Below are 13,895 nucleotides of genomic sequence, written 5' to 3' on the forward strand. Positions count from 1 at the left end.
ATCCCTGTGCCTTCCTGTCCTATTGTCTCAATTCTGTAGAAAGAAGCTACAACGTAGGTGACCGAGAACTCCTGGTGGTCAAGATGGCACTGGAAGAGTGGAGGCACTGGCTGGAAGGAGCAGAACATCCATTTTTGGTTTGGACCGACAATAAGAATTTGGAACATCTCCGCACAGCCAAGCGCCTTAACTCCAGGCAGGCCCGGTGGGCTCTGTTATTCACCAGATTCAACGTCACCATTTCCTACCGCCCAGGGTCCAAGAATGTCAACCCTGACGCCCTCTCTCGCCTATACAGTTCTGCTGCCACACCCTCTGACCCCGACACCATCCTCCCTATCTCATGCCTTGTGGCTTCAGTGGGCTGGGGTATTGAGACCCTGGTCTGTAAGGCACAACGTTCCCAGCCTGACCCTGGGGGGGGCCCGGCTAACCGGTTGTTCGTCCCTAATTCAGTCCAGTACCAGGTATGGAATGGGCTCATTCCCCCAGGCTTACCTGTCATCCGGGTTCCCATCGAAACCTGGCCTTCCTCCGACAACATTTCTGGTGGCCCATGGTTCCTGACGCCTCTGCCTTTGACGCCACATGCACTGTTTGTGCTCAGAATAAGACATTGCGGCAAGCTCCGTCTGGCCTTCTTCACCCACTACCTGTCCCTCAACGTCCCTGGTCCCATATTTCCCTGGACTTTGTCACTGGGCTCCCTCCGTCTGATGGCAACACTGTCATTCTGACGGTAGTGGATTGGTTTTCCAAGGCTGCCCATTTCATTCCTCTCCCCAAACTACTCTCTGCCAAAGAGACACCCCAGCTCATGGTGCAGCATGTCTTCCGGATCTATGGACTCCCGGTGGACATGGTCTCCGTCCGGGGTCCTCAGTTCTCGTCTCGGTTCTGGAAGGCGTTCTGCACCCTTATTGGGTCGTCAGCCAGCCTGTCCTCCGGATTCCATCCCCAATCCAACGGCCAGTCGGAGCGAGGGAACCAAGCTCTGGAAACAAGTTTAATATGCCTCGTCTCAACCAACCCCACTACCTGGAGCCGACAACTGGTCTGGGTGGAGTACGACTGGACACTCTTCCCTGTTCGACCACGGGACTCTCCCCTTTCGAGTGCTCCATGTGTATCAGCCTCCACTCTTCCCAGAACAAGAGCAGGAAGTCAGCATACCCTGGGCCGAGATGTTCGTCCGCCACTGTCGGCGTACCCGGAGAAGAGCCATGCAAAATAGTCTTGCGTGACAACAAATCTGCACAGTTAGCTGATCTGCGTTCCATACACCCACTGTTGAGCCTCCCACTTCTGTTGACATGCCCACTTCAGACACGCTTTATGTAGGCAGTTATCCATGGCTCAAACGTTGCCTATTATATTGACAAAATAGTCGAGTGACCGCTCTAACAATGGAAATGCATGCCCTCAAACATTTTCACCATCATTGTAAAGCCCTAGTTATTGTTGCTTTGACAAAGTAATTTCTGAAGATCATTTATTTCATATGCTTAGTGATTCATTTACTTTCATCCCTCCTTTTAAGGTCCACCCTGTTACATGAACTGAACTCTTGTTTAAATATGGTGAAATTGTTCTTTAAATGTTGTTTTCAGTGACTGAGCGTGTACAACATAATATCACGTCAACCCTGTTACCCATAAATAGTCTACAAATGTTTTAACACATCAATTTCCCCTCCACGCTGCACACAACACGCTTACATTCCCCCAAACACGTTTTTTTTGTGTAAAGTTGAACATGTGCTCTTTGTGACAGAACATTAAAATGAGGTGAAATTCGTTTTGTTGGACCAAGTTACACTTCTCAAAATATGCTCTATTCATGGAACGACCTGTCTGTGTGTTTTGTACTACGAATTTTGGAAGTGAGTGGGCCAGGATGTGTTGTGCTTGTGTAGGCCTATGTGTGTGATATTACGAAAAATATATTTCCCAACTGTTGGAGCATGTTTACCCTTGATCAATCATTTACTGTGGCCTCTTATGACATGAGTGCACTTACCCCAGGATGACAACTATCAGTCATCTAAACAAAGCTCAACATGAGCTCATTTTCATCAAGGAGCTCTTTTATTTCTAATATGAATAGACTGATATGTGTATTATTGGGCTCCTACCTTCTGCTGCTGGTTTTAAACAAATCTCTCACTGTAGATGCAACGGAGTACTCATGGAATATGGCTGAAACCAGGTAGATTTCTGTAGTTTTTACTACAAATACTACTACTTTTATTTACTACTACTGGGTGATTCCAGCAGGAGCAGAAACTATTACTGGTATCTCAGATTGTTCTGGCAATTCTCACACTGAAACTTCATTGGGAGGTAGAATAACTGAAATACTTTTTACATTTGTATCACAAAACATTTTTGAGAAAATCATGATCATTTAGAGACAGAATACAGACAGAGTTTACACACATTATGTACAACTAGGTAGAATGAGCATAGAGCTATAAGATAATGTGTACCCTATACAGCTGATGTGTATTATCAGTATGAATATATTTAAATGCAGTATAGTGCAGGTATTTGTGTACATTTCAGAGATGGTTTAATGCGGTGTGCATGCATTTTACAGACACGCTTATCCAGAGCAACTAGGGTAAAGAGCCTTGCTCATGGGCACATCGTTAGACTAGTCGGCAATTTGAACCAGTGACCTTTCGGGTTATGCCTCCTGTCAGACCATATAATATGTCACCCGTACATGATACAGACAACATCTGGGTGTCATTATACTCCTTATAATGTACTCTATCATATGGAGTATGTCTAGATTCTGAAATACACAATCACATGAATGTATACAGCATTAAAACGATTTTAAATGAATATTTCAAAACAACCCTTTTTTGCTGAAGCTTTTTTTGAAACAATACACTCTTCAAACCCATCACATTTCCAGAGTGGCTCTGGTACTTTTAATGATATGACCCATTTTATATATATATAACCAATCACAGCCCTCCTTTAGGATTGCATATTCAGCAAATCACCAGCAGAGGGCGTGCCCTTAAATCATTTACCATTTACAGTATTGCTGGTGTTCATAAAATTGGTCAGAATTTCAGAATTAGCAGAGCCCACTTTGGAAATGTGATCTACTTGTACTTAGAATGAACAAAATCCAAAATAATCGTTTTGAGATATTTATATGAATATTTTTTTATGTAGAATAAATTTGTGTGAAAATGTGTATATCAGAATCTAGACATAGTCCATATGTTAGAGCACACTTATCAGGGGTATAATGACACCCAGATGTTGTCAGTATCGTGTACGGTTCACAGATCACGTATAGGCATGTATAGGTCTAAAAACACCAATAATGGCAACTTTCACCATGATAAAAATAAATACAATTGTGATGTAAATCTAAAAAGCATATCACACATACCTCCTCCCAATTACATTTCTATGTGAGAATTGCCAGAAATTCTAAGATAACAAAAATATTTTCTGCTCCCGCTGTTGTGGAATCGCTCTACTTCAATCTAAAATGTCCTTGAAGCTTGAAACTGTAATGGTATTTGTATTTGACTGAAGAAAAGGGCAATCTGCTATTAGGAGGGTCAGAAGTGTAAACAAACCAGCTCCTATCAACTGTAAGATGAAAATGTGGTCGTCATGGACCCCTTGTGACTCCTGCACAGACAAGAAGGTAAAGGGTTGCTTCTCATTATATGGTTCATGTTCAAGGCTTGGGACTAAATAATAAACTATAGTTTCTATGATACACAATGATCTGTTGTTCCACTAAAACAATTCTCATATTTGTGTTCATTATTTATATTGCCCAGTTTCGTTTCCGTTACATGGAGAAAGCGTCCCAGTTTGGTGGGAGACCATGTTTGGATAGTCAGTGGGAAGAGCTGGCATGCCCCACAGCACAGGCAGTGTGTTGGGAACCAGACATCTGTGGAGAAAGATTCACCTGCAATGCCACAGGTAAGTACACAATATACATCACCTCCAACCTCAAGCCAAGTGTACAATGTGTTGAGTCTTCTTTTGTCTCCAAATGTTTCATGTGGTTTTCATGTGGGTGTGTGTGTGTGCATACGTGCTTGTAACGAGCGTGTGTGTGTGCGTGTGTGCGTGCGTGCATCCATCCGTACTTAGGTCGTTGTGTGAGCCAGGTGCTTCGCTGTAACGGTGAGGTCGACTGTGACGACGAGTCTGATGAGACGGACTGTGAGCAGGTGGACGACAGACAGGACAAGTGTTCCACACTGCTACCCATCCCTGGAGCTGGCCGAGGCACTCAGGGGTAAGCTGGGGTCAGAGGACAGGGGTCATCAACAGTCATAATAAGTGGGAACAACAGGATGCATCTGACACACAAAAGACATGTTGCTGTTTGTGCTGCACACACACACATATACACACACATATACACACACATATACACACACACACACACACACACACACACACACACACACACACACACACACACACACACACACACACACCTCATTTGAAACAACAACAAAGTATTGCTCTTTATGTTCCTAGCTTTAACATACTGACAGGAGAATTTGTGGACCACGTTCTTGACCCACAATACTATGGAGGACAGTGTGAATATGTCTACAATGGAGAATGGAGAAAACTCATCTATGATCCCTTCTGTGAGAATTTACATTATAACGAGGATGAGAAAAACTATCGTAAACCCTACAACTTCCATACATACCGCTTCATGGTACGGTACTGTACTGTATGCATCGTCATGTCACAACATGTACACTTTTTACAATGCTCAATACACACACACACACTTGGGCGGCAGGGTAGCCTAGTGGTTAGAGTGTTGGACTAGTAACCGGAAGGTTGCAAGTTCAAACCCCTGAGCTGACAAGGTACAAATCTGTCGTTCTGCCCCTGAACAGGCAGTTAACCCACTGTTCCTAGGCTGTCATTGAAAATAAGAATTTGTTCTTAACTGACTTGTCTAGTCAAATAAAAATAAAACTTATCAATGACATTTGAAAAAAGTAATATGTGTTTTGTTATTTTTGCGTTATTTTAGGCCCAGGCCACTTCTGAAGGCTCCTCAGAGTATTATGAAGATATGGCCACATTACTGAAAGCCAGAAAGACGGAAGATTCTTTTAATCTGGGTGTTACTGTTGGGATTCAGTACGTGGAGTTTGGAGTATCAGGGAATGTGGAGTCTGAGTTACTAACAAATCTAACAAAATACACCAATCAGGTAAGAGAATATGTCTTAAATAATACCCCCGAAACAGCCTCTTTATACCCAGGGAACACAACTGTAGTTAGTCCCTGGCTGTGTTTTATTCCAGGAGGCTATTGCCTACAACCTTGTTTTCTCAGATCCACGAAGGGTAGTGAACGAGAACAGATGGGACGTAACATCCATCCTGAAATTAAACCCCTGAGTCCTATATTTCTCATTTGAGCATGTATGAAGCTGAAAAGCGCTATACAAATATAGTTCTGGTTATGTGTTCTCCTTTGTCCCTCAGGAACTTGGCTTCATCAGGTTGCAGTCTAAGGTTCAGACGGCCCAGTTTAAGATGAGGAGCGAGGGGCTGATGCTTCATGAAGACATGTACCTGTCCATCATGGAGCTTCCTGAGGAGAAGTATGACTTTGGCCTGTACTCCCGCTTCCTCAACACTTACGGAACGCACTACGTCACCCAGGGCATCATGGGAGGGACCCTGGAGTATGTGGCGGTCGTCAACACAACCGCCATGAATACATCTAGTATGGTGTCTTTTTTTATTTCTGTGATGCTGTCGTTGAATGAGTGAGCGAGGTTTCAGGCTGGGTCAGTGGTGGAAAAAGTGTGAAGGATTTTTAGACCTTTCTATATTTTGGAAGGAACCATATAATATTATCATGTGAGTTATTATAGTCAATGGTATATTTGAAGAGTCCATTTCTGTGTGAATTTAATGCTTATTCCAAAACTTGTTTTTACTCTTGACTTTTAACAGAGATTGATGCGGAACAACTGAAAGGGTGTTTGGGTGGATCCATTGGCATAAGCAGTCCTATAGGCAAGACGAAGCAGGTAGAAGTTGGAGGCAAACTTGAACTCAAAGATTGCAAAGGCACCGGCTCTTATGAAAAAGGTGTGTGATCGTCCCAACCGATCTTATCTAGCAAAGGACACCTTGGGTAACATTTCCTACTTTTTTCTACCAACACCAGATACCAAAGGACACCTTGGTTAACATTTCCTAATTTTTCTACCAACACCAGATTTCTAGCTCATTTCAAATGTATATTGTTGTTCAACTTTCTGACTTTCTGGTAGTAACATTCAGTTCGAGCAATTGTGGGTAACAGGGATAGGGTCTATTCCATTTCAAAAGAGTTAATTCAGTAAGTATACTGGAATTTCAGTTTACTTCCAGAGTTTACTGAATTGAGATGGACCCAGGTGGATAATTGAGGATTTCCCTCTGTAACCCAGAGATGTATGGCAGCTCCAGTTTGATCAAGGACATTGTGACGCTGGTGAAGGGGGGCAGTACAGAAAGTAGTGGGGGTCTGCTGGCCATCAAGGACCCTGACACATACAGGAAGTGGGGCCTTTCTCTCAAGTACAACCCAACGCTCATCGAGTTTGAGGTATAATAGCATTTACTTACAGATATACCTAAACACACTGTATATAGCCAATGATGTACAGTATATAAACCTTGGATTGCTGATGCGATGTATTGGCCATTGAGAGGCTTTGAAGCCACCAGTCAGCCATATTGGCACTCCCCAGTAGAAGCAGTCCTCCATAGAATTCTACAGTATTTCAATTAAATGTTTCAAGGACAATTTTTTGTTGTTGTTGTAGTGGGAACAGTAACAGTAGAACTTTCAGAAAATGTTACTGTAAGAAATGTTTGTGTATATACTGTATGTTTAGCTCACATAACATTATTTTAAAGTCTGTAATAAAATAAACATGACAAAAACAAATGTAGACATTCATAAATGCATTTCTATAGCTTCCAGAATATTTTTTACAATGGTGGGGGAGTGCTAGTCAACTAGTGTATATATATATACATTGTGTATTCAGCACACAGATGGTGCTGGACATTACATCTGTGCATGCTACTTGAAACATGGTACTTTTACGTGTTTACTTTATATACAGTGCATTCAAACATAGTACATTCAATATGCACAAACACATCAAGTAACTCATCAAGCATGGTCTCCTCTTCCCTCCTCTCCTCCTCTCCCCCTCTCCCCAGACCCTGCCCATATTTGAGCTGGTGCGTCTGAGCACAGCGGGGGACCACGTGGGGGCACGGCAAGCCCACCTGAGGAGGGCGTGGGAGGAGTACCTGCTCCAGTTCAACTCCTGTCGCTGTGCCCCCTGCAGGCATGACGGCATCCCTGTCCTCTCCCAGACCTCCTGCCACTGCATCTGCAAGCAGGGCTTCGGAGGGGAAGCCTGCGAGGAAACCCTCAGGAAAGGTGGGCGTAACAGTGCTATTATATGCAGTTACTTATATCTGCCCTCAGATGACACAAAGTGCCACACCTTACTACAGTAACTATGCTATTCAGTTAGTATGTGTAGAGACTTAGATGAGTGGGTAACACAGAGCCTGGCATTCTGTCGCCTGATAGGTTCCACGACGGACGGGGCCTGGAGTTGCTGGGGGACGTGGTCTTCCTGTCAGTCAGGAAGTAAGACGCGGCGACGGTCATGTGACAACCCCCAGCCAGATGGGGGCGCCGCCTGCCTTGGCTCCTCCTCCCAGAACCAACGCTGTTGATGTCACCAGCCAGACGGGTCACAGCGCAGCAGGGGGCACAGATTTCAAAACTACATCAGGAAGTAGGAGTGAATACCAATGATGTTCATTATGTTACCAACTCTGTATTTTTATCTGGCCAGAAAGATGAGGGTCAAAAAGTTTCTTCAGAAATAAAAACAGTTAAAGATATTCTCGATTATCAAATCATTTTGTTTTATTTGTCACATGCGCAGACTATGTTTTATCTCCTCAGTTATCTCACTGTCACTATAAAAGACTCAACAATGAAAACATACTGTAACACAGGCACAACACTTCCAATTATTTTACTAGGCAAGTCAGTTAAGAACAAATTCTTATTTACAATGATGGCTTAGGAACAGTGGGTTAACTGCATTGTTCAGGGGCAGAACAACATCTAACCACTAGGCTACCTGCTGGTTACTGGCCCAACGCTCTAACCACTAGGCACCCTGCTGGTTACTGGCCCAACGCTCTAACCACTAGGCACCCTGCTGGTTACTGGCCCAACGCTCTAACCACTAGGCACCCTGCTGGTTACTGGCCCAACGCTCTAACCACTAGGCACCCTGCTGGTTACTGGCCCAACGCTCTAACCACTAGGCTACCTGCTGGTTACTGGCCCAACGCTCTAACCACTAGGCTTCCTCCTGGTTACTGACCCAACGCTCTAACCACTAGGCTACCTGCTGGTTACTGGCCCAACACTCTAACCACTAGGCTACTTGCTGGTTACTGGCCCAACGCTCTAACCACTAGGCTACCTGCTGGTTACTGGCCCAACGCTCTAACCACTAGGCTACCTGCTGGTTACTGACCCAACGCTCTAACCACTAGGCTACCTGCTGGTTACTGGCCCAACGCTCTAACCACTAGGTTACCTGCTGGTTACTGGCCCAACGCTCTAACCACTAGGCTACCTGCTGGTTACTGGCCCAACGCTCTAACCACTAGGCTTCCTGCTGGTTACTGGCCCAACGCTCTAACCACTAGGCACCCTGCTGGTTACTGGCCCAACGCTCTAACCACTAGGCTTCCTGCTGGTTACTGACCCAACGCTCTAACCACTAGGCTACCTGCTGGTTACTGGCCCAACACTCTAACCACTAGGCTACCTGCTGGTTACTGGCCCAACGCTCTAACCACTAGGCTACCTGCTGGTTACTGGCCCAACGCTCTAACCACTAGGCTTCCTGCTGGTTACTGACCCAACGCTCTAACCACTAGGCTACCTGCTGGTTACTGACCCAACGCTCTAACCACTAGGCTACCTGCTGGTTACTGGCCCAACGCTCTAACCACTAGGCTACCTGCTGGTTACTGGCCCAACGCTCTAACCACTAGGCTACCTGCTGGTTACTGGCCCAACGCTCTAACCACTAGGCTACCTGCTGGTTACTGGCCCAACGCTCTAACCACTAGGCTTCCTCCTGGTTACTGACCCAACGCTCTAACCACTAGGCTACCTGCTGGTTACTGGCCCAACGCTCTAACCACTAGGCACCCTGCTGGTTACTGGCCCAACACTCTAACCACTAGGCACCCTGCTGGTTACTGGCCCAACACTCTAACCACTAGGCTACCTGCTGGTTACTGGCCCAACACTTTAACCACTAGGCACCCTGCTGGTTACTGGCCAAACGCTCTAACCACTAGGCTACCTGCTGGTTACTGGCCCAACACTTTAACCACTAGGCTACCTGCTGGTTACTGGCCCAACGCTCTAACCACTAGGCACCCTGCTGGTTACTGGTCCAACACTTTAACCACTAGGCACCCTGCTGGTTACTGGCCCAACGCTCTAACCATCACTAGGCACCCTGGTGGTTACTGGCCCAACGCTCCAACCACTAGGCACCCTGGTGGTTACTGGCCCAACGCTCTAACCACTAGGCACCCTGCTGGTTACTGGCCCAACGCTCTAACCACTAGGCAGCCTGGTGGTTACTGGCCCAACGCTCTAACCACTAGGCACCCTGCTGGTTACTGGCCCAACGCTCTAACCACTAGGCACCCTGGTGGTTACTGGCCCAATGCTCTAACCACTAGGCACCCTGGTGGTTACTGGCCCAACGCTCTGACCACTAGGCACCCTGCTGGTTACTGGCCCAACGCTCTAACCAGTAGGCACCCTGCTGGTTACTGGCCCAACGCTCTAACCACTAGGCACCCTGCTGGTTACTGGCCCAACGCTCTAACCACTAGGCACCCTGCTGGTTACTGGCCCAACGCTCTAACCACTAGGCACCCTGGTGGTTACTGGCCCAACGCTCTAACCACTAGGCACCCTGGTGGTTACTGGCCCAACGCTCTAACCACTAGGCTACCTGCTGGTTACTGGCCCAACGCTCTAACCACTAGGCACCCTGGTGGTTACTGGCACAACGCTCTAACCACTAGGCACCCTGGTGGTTACTGGCCCAACGCTCTAACCACTAGGCACCCTGCTGGTTACTGGCCCAACGCTCTAACCACTAGGCACCCTGGTGGTTACTGGCCCAACGCTCTAACCACTAGGCACCCTGCTGGTTACTGGCCCAACGCTCTAACCACTAGGCACCCTGGTGGTTACTGGCCCAACGCTCTAACCACTAGGCACCCTGCTGGTTACTGGCCCAACGCTCTAACCACTAGGCACCCTGGTGGTTACTGGCCCAACGCTCTAACCACTAGGCACCCTGCTGGTTACTGGCCCAACGCTCTAACCACTAGGCACCCTGCTGGTTACTGGCCCAACGCTCTAACCACTAGGCACCCTGCTGGTTACTGGCCCAACGCTCTAACCACTAGGCACCCTGGTGGTTACTGGCCCAACGCTCTAACCACTAGGCACCCTGCTGGTTACTGGCCCAACGCTCTAACCACTAGGCACCCTGGTGGTTACTGGCCCAACGCTCTAACCACTAGGCACCCTGCTGGTTACTGGCCCAATGCTCTAACCACTAGGCACCCTGGTGGTTACTGGCCCAACGCTCTAACCACTAGGCACCCTGGTGGTTACTGGCCCAACGCTCTAACCACTAGGCACCCTGGTGGTTACTGGCCCAACGCTCTAACCACTAGGCACCCTGCTGGTTACTGGCCCAACGCTCTAACCACTAGGCTACCTGCTGGTTACTGGCCCAACGCTCTAACCACTAGGCACCCTGCTGGTTACTGGTCCAACACTTTAACCACTAGGCACCCTGCTGGTTACTGGCCCAATGCTCTAACCACCACTAGGCACCCTGGTGGTTACTGGCCCAACGCTCTAACCACTAGGCACCCTGGTGGTTACTGGCCCAACGCTCTAACCACTAGGCACCCTGGTGGTTACTGGCCCAACGCTCTAACCACTAGGCACCCTGCTGGTTACTGGCCCAACGCTCTAACCACTAGGCACCCTGGTGGTTACTGGCCCAACGCTCTAACCACTAGGCACCCTGCTGGTTACTGGCCCAACGCTCTAACCACTAGGCACCCTGGTGGTTACTGGCCCAACGCTCTAACCACTAGGCACCCTGCTGGTTACTGGCCCAACGCTCTAACCACTAGGCACCCTGGTGGTTACTGGCCCAACGCTCTAACCACTAGGCACCCTGCTGGTTACTGGCCCAACGCTCTAACCACTAGGCACCCTGGTGGTTACTGGCCCAACGCTCTAACCACTAGGCACCCTGCTGGTTACTGGCCCAACGCTCTAACCACTAGGCACCCTGGTGGTTACTGGCCCAACGCTCTAACCACTAGGCACCCTGCTGGTTACTGGCCCAACGCTCTAACCACTAGGCACCCTGGTGGTTACTGGCCCAACGCTCTAACCACTAGGCACCCTGGTGGTTACTGGCCCAACGCTCTAACCACTAGGCTACCTGCTGGTTACTGGCCCAACGCTCTAACCACTAGGCACCCTGGTGGTTACTGGCACAACGCTCTAACCACTAGGCACCCTGGTGGTTACTGGCCCAACGCTCTAACCACTAGGCACCCTGCTGGTTACTGGCCCAACGCTCTAACCACTAGGCACCCTGGTGGTTACTGGCCCAACGCTCTAACCACTAGGCACCCTGCTGGTTACTGGCCCAACGCTCTAACCACTAGGCACCCTGGTGGTTACTGGCCCAACGCTCTAACCACTAGGCACCCTGCTGGTTACTGGCCCAACGCTCTAACCACTAGGCACCCTGGTGGTTACTGGCCCAACGCTCTAACCACTAGGCACCCTGCTGGTTACTGGCCCAACGCTCTAACCACTAGGCACCCTGCTGGTTACTGGCCCAACGCTCTAACCACTAGGCACCCTGCTGGTTACTGGCCCAACGCTCTAACCACTAGGCACCCTGGTGGTTACTGGCCCAACGCTCTAACCACTAGGCACCCTGCTGGTTACTGGCCCAACGCTCTAACCACTAGGCACCCTGGTGGTTACTGGCCCAACGCTCTAACCACTAGGCACCCTGCTGGTTACTGGCCCAATGCTCTAACCACTAGGCACCCTGGTGGTTACTGGCCCAACGCTCTAACCACTAGGCACCCTGGTGGTTACTGGCCCAACGCTCTAACCACTAGGCACCCTGGTGGTTACTGGCCCAACGCTCTAACCACTAGGCACCCTGCTGGTTACTGGCCCAACGCTCTAACCACTAGGCTACCTGCTGGTTACTGGCCCAACGCTCTAACCACTAGGCACCCTGCTGGTTACTGGTCCAACACTTTAACCACTAGGCACCCTGCTGGTTACTGGCCCAATGCTCTAACCACCACTAGGCACCCTGGTGGTTACTGGCCCAACGCTCTAACCACTAGGCACCCTGGTGGTTACTGGCCCAACGCTCTAACCACTAGGCACCCTGGTGGTTACTGGCCCAACGCTCTAACCACTAGGCACCCTGCTGGTTACTGGCCCAACGCTCTAACCACTAGGCACCCTGGTGGTTACTGGCCCAACGCTCTAACCACTAGGCACCCTGCTGGTTACTGGCCCAACGCTCTAACCACTAGGCACCCTGGTGGTTACTGGCCCAACGCTCTAACCACTAGGCACCCTGCTGGTTACTGGCCCAACGCTCTAACCACTAGGCACCCTGGTGGTTACTGGCCCAACGCTCTAACCACTAGGCACCCTGCTGGTTACTGGCCCAACGCTCTAACCACTAGGCACCCTGCTGGTTACTGGCCCAACGCTCTAACCACTAGGCACCCTGCTGGTTACTGGCCCAACGCTCTAACCACTAGGCACCCTGCTGGTTACTGGCCCAACGCTCTAACCACTAGGCACCCTGCTGGTTACTGGCCCAACGCTCTAACCACTAGGCACCCTGCTGGTTACTGGCCCAATGCTCTAACCACTAGGCACCCTGGTGGTTACTGGCCCAACGCTCTAACCACTAGGCACCCTGGTGGGTACTGGCCCAACGCTCTAACCACTAGGCACCCTGGTGGTTACTGGCCCAACGCTCTAACCACTAGGCACCCTGCTGGTTACTGGCCCAACGCTCTAACCACTAGGCACCCTGGTGGTTACTGGCCCAACGCTCTAACCACTAGGCACCCTGCTGGTTACTGGCCCAACGCTCTAACCACTAGGCACCCTGGTGGTTACTGGCCCAACGCTCTAACCACTAGGCACCCTGGTGGTTACTGGCCCAACGCTCTAACCACTAGGCACCCTGGTGGTTACTGGCCCAACGCTCTAACCACTAGGCACCCTGCTGGTTACTGGCCCAACGCTCTAACCACTAGGCTACCTGCTGGTTACTGGCCCAACGCTCTAACCACTAGGCTACCTGCTGGTTACTGGCCCAACGCTCTAACCACTAGGCACCCTGCTGGTTACTGGCCCAACGCTCTAACCACTAGGCACCCTGGTGGTTACTGGCCCAACGCTCTAACCACTAGGCACCCTGGTGGTTACTGGCCCAACGCTCTAACCACTAGGCTACCTGCTGGTTACTGGCCCAACGCTCTAACCACTAGGCACCCTGGTGGTTACTGACCCAACGCTCTAACCACTAGGCACCCTGCTGGTTACTGGCCCAACGCTCTAACGACTAGGCTACCTGCTGGTTACTGGCCCAACGCTCTAACCACTAGGCACCCTGGTGGTTACTGGCCCAACGCTCTA

At 49.3% G+C, this 13,895-nt stretch overlaps 1 protein-coding gene across 2 annotated transcripts; it reads left to right on the plus strand.

Moving 5' to 3' along the window:
- The first annotated feature begins 1,990 nt into the window (after positions 1 to 1,990).
- c8a (complement component 8, alpha polypeptide) lies at positions 1,991 to 7,960 on the plus strand. 2 transcript variants are annotated; one of them, XM_020467378.2, is made up of 11 exons: positions 1,991 to 2,208; positions 3,567 to 3,681; positions 3,821 to 3,968; positions 4,143 to 4,290; positions 4,539 to 4,728; positions 5,056 to 5,238; positions 5,516 to 5,759; positions 5,993 to 6,130; positions 6,475 to 6,632; positions 7,259 to 7,484; positions 7,641 to 7,960. In XM_020467378.2, exons 1-11 carry the CDS (start codon positions 2,060 to 2,062, stop codon positions 7,787 to 7,789), a joined length of 1,848 nt encoding a protein of 615 aa, XP_020322967.1. In that variant the 5' UTR covers positions 1,991 to 2,059; the 3' UTR covers positions 7,790 to 7,960. The 2 variants fall into 2 exon arrangements, with proteins under 2 accessions (XP_020322967.1, XP_020322968.1); XM_020467379.2 differs by having other exon boundaries at positions 2,031 to 2,208; positions 3,588 to 3,681.
- The last annotated feature ends 5,935 nt before the right edge of the window (positions 7,961 to 13,895 follow it).

This window comes from Oncorhynchus kisutch, linkage group LG30 (genome assembly GCF_002021735.2).
Source record: "Oncorhynchus kisutch isolate 150728-3 linkage group LG30, Okis_V2, whole genome shotgun sequence".
Taxonomy (NCBI): Eukaryota; Metazoa; Chordata; class Actinopteri; order Salmoniformes; family Salmonidae; genus Oncorhynchus; species Oncorhynchus kisutch.